The sequence below is a fragment of the Polyodon spathula genome, chromosome 4, assembly GCF_017654505.1.
Source record: "Polyodon spathula isolate WHYD16114869_AA chromosome 4, ASM1765450v1, whole genome shotgun sequence".
In the NCBI taxonomy this organism is placed as follows: Eukaryota; Metazoa; Chordata; class Actinopteri; order Acipenseriformes; family Polyodontidae; genus Polyodon; species Polyodon spathula.
In genome coordinates, this window is record NC_054537.1 from 10,206,835 (window position 1) to 10,216,203 (window position 9,369).

At 37.0% G+C, this 9,369-nt stretch overlaps 1 protein-coding gene across 1 annotated transcript; it reads left to right on the forward strand.

Moving 5' to 3' along the window:
* Nucleotides 1-568: 568 nt before the first annotated feature.
* Nucleotides 569-9,086, forward strand: LOC121314154 (metalloreductase STEAP2-like). The gene is made up of 5 exons (XM_041247146.1): nucleotides 569-777; nucleotides 1,974-2,489; nucleotides 4,132-4,659; nucleotides 5,403-5,567; nucleotides 7,944-9,086. The coding sequence occupies exons 2-5, from the start codon at nucleotides 1,980-1,982 to the stop codon at nucleotides 8,226-8,228; spliced, it is 1,488 nt and encodes a 495-aa protein (XP_041103080.1). The 5' UTR covers nucleotides 569-777; nucleotides 1,974-1,979; the 3' UTR covers nucleotides 8,229-9,086.
* The last annotated feature ends 283 nt before the right edge of the window (nucleotides 9,087-9,369 follow it).

The window sequence follows — 9,369 nt, forward strand, 5'->3', positions numbered from 1 at the left end:
TAGAGATTGTTCATTGTGTTTTGAGCTTTCAAAATTGTAATTAAGAATATTAAATTAACCATGTCTCTAATTGTCTTGTAACATATTTTTAATTATAACAGCAATCCCTGAAAAAAAAAAAAAAAAAAAAACGACGTTGTTGGGACGTACACTTTGTAAAACTCGTTTTTAACAACTAAATATAAATACAAAATAATAAGTGACAAAATATGTAGTTTGTTGTCGACTTTCACCCTGTGTGGGGTTTTGTCTGACTGGAGTTAAAAATGGTAAATAAATATATAGTGACAGTCAATGAAGTCCCCACAAATATAGGAATGCGTACGTGTGTGTGTGTGTGTGTAATAAACGCAACCTAGACCTGTTAAGCAATTTCTTGAAAATACAATACAATTCAATTTTATTAAATTCGGCTTTTCAAGAAAACATTCAACTGTTAAATATTAAAGTTATAGTATATCACACTTTAAAAAAAAAAAAAAAAAAGAACATAAATTCCGGAGTGACATTGTGGTCACTGCCCTGTCTAAGAGTAATAAATAGAACGACAACAGCTTTCCTGCCATTCTGTTGGGAGTCTGTGGAAGAGGATCATGATACCTGCGTTGTGCAGTTTCCCGATCCCTGAGATACTGGAACGTGGTCTGCCTGCCTGAGCGTACAGGGTTTGTTTGCGTGACAAAAAATCTATCAATGGAGGCGGAGACAAACACAGAAACATCGTGAAGCAGGCAGCAGCTGATGCAAACTGAATGTAGAAACCTGCATGTAAATAAGGTAAGGTTTAACCTTTGTACTTAAAAAAGAAAAAAAACGAATCCAGTTTAAAATATCGATATTTATTCCTAGAACGACTTCCTAAAAACGATTTTTGCGACTTTATGATACATTAACATGCTATGTACTCTGTATTACCGATACGCTACTACCGATACTGTTCATATTTATTTATATTATCCAGCAACCTTTAAGCTTTTAGTTTTTCTCCATCGCTTTCGTTGACGGCAGCATTGCGCTTCTGTTCATATTCCTGATGATGTATTTGGTTTTATTTTTGCTGTTGTGATGATATTTATTAATATTGTATGATTCATTTTAACCTGTCTCGTAAACCTCCCTTTCCAGTTTGTGTATTGATGTTTTTATTTCGGCAGCTATCAAGTAAAAAAAAACAAAAAAACAAAACAAAACAAAAAAAACATTGAGAAACAGCTTCAGGTGTCACCTGGCAGTGATGCAGAGAAATAGATGATAATGAGAAGAGACGTGGTGTCAGTTGTGATCAAAGCAATGTAATTTATAAGAGATCTAAGCAGGTGCCCTTCACTCCTTTCCTGGACAAAAATCTATAAAGTCTGACTAGGCGATCTAACGTGTATGTATGTTTATGGTTTGGAGGACTGCTGTGTTCATTTGACCTTCAGTTTCTTTAATGAAAACACTATGAAAATAAACAATATGTAGTCCTCCTTGTAAGTATTTATTTATTTTTTTTTTTTATCAGGTCTCAGGGGTATTGTTTAAAATTCAACTCAGAGCAACTGACAACAGTATCTACAGACAACAGTATCTACAGTGCCAAGAAAAAAGTTTGTGAACCCCAATGAAAATTATGGAAATTCCATAGTTTTACTATGATAGCCTTCTTGAATCAAAACCAATCTTTTCTTAAATATCCAATAGTCACTTAACCTCCTTGTGCTCTGCCCCTCGGATGAGACGTAAAACTGAGGTCCTATCGTAAGTGACTCTGCAGCAGCAGTTTTTGACGCATAGTTCCTCCCCTCTGTAAGTCGCTTTGGATAAAAGCATCAGCTAAATGACTAATTAATAAAAATGGCCTTTATTAGCTCTCACTGTATATTCTTTTTGAATGGCACATTTCCCTGTCCTTTGTTTCAGTCTGAATGCAGGTGTTGTAATGTGTAATATATTAACAATTTAAAAACAGTTGTTTGGTTCTGGTCTCTTAGGAATAAATGGAAACACGAGCAGCAATGGAATCCATTTCCATGATGGGAAGTCCAAGGAACAGCAAGGAGATGTTCTTACCAAACGGCATGAATGGTGTCAAAGGAGGAAACAGATCCACCATCGGGGTTATAGGAAGCGGGGACTTTGCCAAGTGCTTGTCTCTCAGGCTCCTGAGGTGTGGGTACCATGTTGTGGTTGGGAGCCGGAGCCCCAAGAGGGCTGCTGAGTTCTTTCCGCATGTGGTTGATGTTACCCACCACGAAGATGCAGTGGCCAAAGCTAATATTCTTTTTGTTGCCATACACCGAGAACATTACGCTTCATTATGGGACCTCAAGCACCTTTTAGTGGGCAAAATACTTGTGGATGTGAGTAACAATACTCGGATGAACCAGTATCCAGAATCCAATGCAGAATACCTGGCTTCCCTTTTTCCTGATTCGTTTGTGGTTAAAGGATTCAACGTTATCTCAGCCTGGGCAATGCAGTCCGGGCCAAAGGATGCCACCAGACAGGTAAAGACTGGAGAGGCACTGTGATGTATTTGATCTAATCCCATTATAATGTGGAAATGCACAGTAAATTTCTTCAGGGTGATACTCTGATATTATTATGGTATCGCAATGTTTTTTTTTTTAAATCCTTTTGTTACTCTATGCATTATTTTCACACCAATTGGTGAGCAAAAAAGTGAATGTCTTTTTCTAAGTCTCAATGCTGCACTTTCAGTAGTCACGTGAGGGAACACAGTAAGTTCAACATTGAAAACACAAGGGTCAAGGGGAAAGCAGGAACTGGTCACTGAGAACAGCAGTAGCATGCTGCAGTTGTTTCTAGGAGTTAGAGCTTTTGCAAAAAGAACTCTGACTCTAGTTTGTATCACTCTCCCTGAAAGTTGTTACATGTGCAACTAAAACTCTTGGTTTCTCTAGCAGAATACTGTCCAAATTTGACCAATATAGCTTTTTTTAAAAATCATACTCATAAAAGCATTCTTGTTGGTTTCAAAACACTGCCTCAGCACACATAAAAAATATACCCTGACCTTTCCAGTTCAGTTATTTGTTTTGATCAAGTTCTCATCCAGCCAGGCCCCATAGCAGTTAATTTTTTTAAAGTGCAAGTTTCACAAATGTGAGCCTTTTGAGCTTTGCCATTCTTAGCACTGGTGGCTTGCAGCGTGCTGTCAAAATGAGAATATGTAATGTGTTAAATCTATTTTTAAGGTAATGTGATATCGTGTTTTTTTTATATGCCTTATTAGAACAAGGTGAGATCGAGCTGTACATGCTGGTTTCAGACTGAAACAGCATTAAAGGATTGTGTTTGCAGAAGAAATTTATTTTGTAATTTAATACAGTAACGAGAAAAGGCTGTTTTGGCACATCAAGCACTATGCGAATGAATAGTGTCTTGCAAGTAGCCATTAGCAACAATTATACTTTAAGTTCAGTTAGCTGCAGTAGGTCAACATACAGTATACTGAGTCAAAGAGACATCCTTGTCTGCAAGCATAATGTCACGCTAGGCTCATGAGCATTGCTTTCAAATTGAGAACACATGAGCAACTTCAATTTTCCATTCAAACATTTTTGATGAAATTTGATGGAATTTATGAATTTCTCTAGACCATATAATTAACAGCGAACACCTACATTGTAATATCAGATTACGATCCACTATATACTGTCATTATAATTGCAGGCCAATTCCAGCACTGATGGATAGTCCTTAAATATCAGTATTGACATTTAATGCCAAGCTTATATTGATTCTGTTGATGTCTGTTCAATATTAATACATACAAGAGAATGGCCCAGATTGTTTTGATGTCATTATACTTATTACCGTTTGATATCTTTTATATTAAATAAACATTGCTATAATAGTAATACGAATGTTATTACTTTAAAATGAATGTTTCTGAAGTAACTTAAACCAAGTACCCCATCAAATGATCTGAAAGAAAGCCAGAAACACTGTACAGTATAGTGTTGTTTATACATTTGATTTATTTTGCATTATGTCTTTTGCTACATTATATTAAAGTAATGTAATAGGAACGAGTAACAACATAGTAACAAATAGTTTTTCACCATCTATGTGGCCCTTCATTAAATGATAACTATGTCATTTGTAACTGCATTTCATTGACAGGTGTACATCTGCAGCAATTTGGTAGAAGCCCGCCATCAAGTCCTAGAAGTGGTTCGTCAGCTAAACTTCATCCCTGTTGACCTGGGGACCTTGTCTTCTGCCAGAGAAATAGAAAACATACCTCTTCAGCTGTTCACCCTTTGGAAGGGACCTGTGCTTCTATCTGTCAGCCTTTCAATCTTGTTTTTTATCTATTCGTTCATCAGAGATATTATACACCCCTATGTTAAGAATCAGCAGAGCGACTTCTATAAGATCCCCATAGAGATTGTCAATAAGACCCTGCCCGTCGTCGCAATAACTCTTCTGTCGCTGGTATACCTGGCAGGTCTGCTAGCTGCAGCTCACCAGATTTATTACGGAACTAAATACCGGCGCTTTCCTCACTGGCTGGATGGGTGGCTGCAGTGCAGGAAGCAGCTGGGGCTGCTCAGTGTCTTCTTTGCTTCGGTTCACGTTCTCTACAGTATCTGTTTACCAATGAGAAGATCTGAACGGTATCTCTTTCTCAACATGGCATTTCAACAGGTATCCCAAAAAACGTTTTACAGACATCTTAATTTTAATGTTAGTTTAGATTTGAATAGTAGTAGCCTTAATTTAAAGAAGTCACATTGGCTTAATCTTACAGTCTGAGTGGATGATATCAGGCATTCCAATGTGTATATGAGAACACTCAGACAGTTTGTGTGTGTCATTTAGCCAGTATAGTAACATTCTTCATGTCAGTGAGGCTGAATTGGCAAGGACTGTGTCACCTCTGTGCTGCAACAACCTCTACATGCCAGGTGCCTGGTAAGCTCAAGCCCCATCCCACCTTATGTGTGTTGAAGTTTGGAGCACACCCTCCTGCATTGTAATGTAGGTTGAGAACTTGGTGTAACACATATTCTTAAAGTGATATAGCCAATAGCTTCCAAAAGGAAGTTCTTAATGTTGCTTAACGTGGAATGGGCCTCAAGCTCAACACAACTAAGGCAATTGTATGTCTTTGCATAACTTGATGATGTCATTTAATTGTCACATTTATCAATGGTTATCTCTATTCGCTATATCTGGACATAGGACAGCAATACTGGTGACTGTTTATTATAAACAGAAAAACTGAATGCATAAGTAATCCTAGATTTAAAAAAAAAAAAAAAAAAAAAGATAATACAAGAGCTTGGGCCTTTCAATAGAAGAAAAGGGTTCTTTAAAAGGGCTGGATGGGCCAAAGAACCATGTCATTCAAACATTACTGTTAATTTGTTAACAAGCTTTCATTGTAGGTTCATGCCAACATTGACAATTCTTGGAACGAGGAAGAGGTATGGAGAGTAGAAATGTACATTTCCTTTGGAATCATGAGTCTTGGACTGCTCTTGCTGTTGGCTGTTACGTCTATTCCTTCAGTTAACAGTGCTCTTAACTGGAGAGAATTCAGCTTCATTCAGGTAAGTGGCAGTCAGTAATCTTTCATCTATAGCTTTAAACACTCGGCAGGTTTCACAGACCTCAGTTGTCACTCATCTTGGACAAACTAATGCTAGTTTAGGTAAAGGAGACCAAGACTGGTGCTAATCGGGGTCTGTGAACCCAACCGTTAGTCATACATTCTGAGGTAATGTACAACTTAAAAGAAACTTCTAATCAGGCTTTAATCTGTACAGTGAATGGAGACAAGAGCATTGAGTCACTGTGCTTTGAAGTTTGTCAGACAGAATATTCGGATATAACGTTGGTTGTTACTGTGTGATAACAATATTTAGTTAATCATTTACTTACAACTGTGCTTCAAATGAAAGAGAGTTGTGTTTCTATGATAAGAAGCATCTTTTATTCAAAACCCTTTTATTTACACAGGCAGTGGTTAGCACTTCAGAGTCAGTGGGATGTGTCATTAAAAAAAAAAAATCAATAAGTCAGACCCCCTGTCATGGTGCAGTCAGATAAATACTTTTCTACATTGGAGTGATTACACGTAATACACACTTCAAGCAATTTTGTTAAGATTTTCTATTCTTAATTAACGGTAACTTATAACAGACTACTAACTTTTTTTTTTTGTACATTGTGTGGTGTTACAGGGGAAAAGTACTCGGTGCCTGGCCAGACCTTTATTGTCAATTAACCCTACAAAATGTACAGTGGACCCTTGTTAGACTTCTTTTAAAATCGGTTGGGCCTGATGAACCTTTTAGTCAACAACATGGTTTCTCATTAGAGACTTGCTGTACAAGAGTGCATGAGTGTGACTGTGCTATAGATATTCTAATGAGTGTAGCACAGAGGACCCACAAGATCTTACCATTGGCTGAGCTCTTTTATTGTCTTCTTGAAGTTCATTATTGATTGGTTTTCATTGTATTTATAGCAGCCAATTTATCAGCATGTGTTTTCATATGGAGTTTAGATAAAGTATGCATATGTATTTAAAACAAGGTAGGCATCCCAGTGTTTATCGTTAAAATATGAATCTATTGTCCTTGGGTGATAGATTGAAGCTGACAGGTTATAATAACTTTCACGGTCCAGTGACCAAGGAATATACAAGTGTCAGTTTTCTAGGTTGTTTCTGAGGTCTTTGTTCAGTCTTCCTATAGTTAAATACCAGACAACGATCTTTGCATATAAACCAAAATGTGTGTAAGCATGTAAATAAATAGTAGAATTTGACAAGGCATATTCTAGACACATTAGAAATGTGTACGTGAGGCATACAGTGAGACAGACACAGACTCCATATACCTCCATATTATGTTACACTAAGTAACTGAAGATGTAGAAGTGCATTAGCAAGTTCCATCACAGTGGGACAAGCTGTTCTGCAGATATAGGTAAAACAATGTCACATACATACCAACAACTTGTGTTAAAGAACGTCAAAGCAGTCCACATGGAGTTATTGTGTTAATATGTGGTGCACACCTGTATTCTACAAGCTCCATTTGTTGTCCATTGAAAATTAACATACAATTTAAACCTTTGGCCATACCAGTGACACAGACCACATTTGACATACAGCACTGTTTTTACAGTTGGTGCAGAGCGGTACAAATTTAATTAGCAGTGTTAACTATTAAAAACGAACCGTTTGACATTGTGTTAACTTATATCAATGATACAGGCCCCACTTTAAGAGGGTGTCCTAACTGCTACATTGGTTTAACCTCTGGACAGCCTCGTTTTCACATTGACTTTACTTCATAAAAAAACTGAAAATTCCAGTTCAGAAGTTTTTTTTTTTTTTTTTTTTTTTAAAGATATAATTATCATTTTCCTATTATAATTTCTGTTGGCTGTCATGTCTGTGTTTTATGCTTTGCATCCTTGCCACCTCTTATGTACAAGATTTAAAAGGCTGGGCAGATCAATAATCATTGGGAATCCAGGAACAGTTTACATTTACTGACTTCCCGTACAAGATGATGTGGTCTTTTGAGTGTTCAATATGCCATAAGCATTTCCAGACAGTATTAAGATTAAAGTGATTTTTGCTGACAAAATCATTCCATGTTGTGCACTTCCATTTGGTGTAATAGTTTCAAAAGTGTTGAAATCAATGCGTGTTCCAGTAAACAGTCACTGACATTTCATTTGAATCCTTGTTTGCAAGCCATGCTTGAAGATAGTGTTGCACTACCTTGGTCATTTCAACTAGAGGGTGAAATTGTCCCAACTACTTCAACAGCTTCTCTTATTGACTTGACATGCTTTAACCCAGTTAACACCAATTAGGTGAAATGTCACATTCTAGCAACCTTCTGCTGGGTTATTAATTATATGTAAACATTTTGACATTTTTTTTTTTTCCTTGTGTTTCTTCACAGTCTACACTGGGGTACGTAGCTCTGCTCATAACTACATTTCATGTGTTAATCTATGGCTGGAAGCGAGCCTTTGACCAAGAATACTACAAGTTCTATATGCCACCAAACTTTGTCATAGCTCTGGTATTGCCTGTAACAGTTATAGTGGGTAAGATTGTCCTGCTGCTTCCTTGTATGAGCGGTCGACTCAGACGAATCCGAAGAGGCTGGGAGAACAGCCAGTATAGAAGTGAGGTTTCAGGAGCAGCCTCCCAGGTCTCACCAGAGCGCATTACTGTTATGTAAAAACAGTAGCGCATGAATTACAGTACTCCATAAAATAACTGAACATGATGAGTTGAAATAAACCTGACCGAAATCCTGTATGCCACACTCAGACAAATTAACAATGTCAGGGTATTACTAGTCTTCATTTTATTGTAGTTCCTTAAAAATGTAACACAGTTTATATGGTTGAGTATTGTTCTAATATTTCATATTTCTTTTTTTGTCAAATCTTGCCCTCAGTAGTACACAGTAACTATTGTTTGTAAATGTTGAAGATAGCCCTTGCCATATCCTACATGTTAAACAGCAGCTGAAATGAAATGCTGACTCTATTTCCACAAAGAGCTTCCATTTCTCAGTGTAATGCGAGGAGAGGTTCTCTGTGCAACACTTAAGTGGACTGTTCTGTGTAAATATATCACAATACTCAGAAGCTATTTGACAAACATTAAACTGCGCTTCCTGACAAACCCTCTGTTAACTCGTATTTAGCTGGGAAATTGTACTGAGTGATCTTGTAAAGTCTGAAATCCAGAGTAATTAACAGAGCTGGGTTTTGGTTTGTTCAAAGTCTGTTTTCATGAAAATTTACATATTCGTTAAAGTGTTCTAGACTGAGAAACCAAACTCAGTCTAGAACAATTAAAACAATGCAGAATTTTATTTCTTTTAAATTTGTGCTCAAACCCAGTTTCACTTGTTAAATTGTGTAATCAGAAACAACCCAATGGCCGAAGAACTGTGTTTTATTATTTTCCATATTAATGATATGGTCATTTGCTTATTAGTATCATTTTTTTATAAGGGTACATCGGCACTACATGAAAAATAAAATATAAACTCTCCCATCTTGCTGTTTCAAATGTATTTGGTCATTGTATAATAATCCATATGCACCCAAACATCTGCATAATGCCACACTGCTATGTCCAAAATCATTGTTCTCGAGCACCTCTTCTGAGCCAAAAAAACATGACTTCCGCATGTACCCTTACATGTGCTCTGAAACGTACCTGCGCATGCCCAGTGAAGCGTTGTATTAGCTATATTACCTCCGTGTGGTAACCTGATTTCGTTTTGTGTATTAGACACCTTTCACACTGTACACATTTCCTTTGCATGTCGTATTTTGATGATGCATTATGATTAATGTTGCATT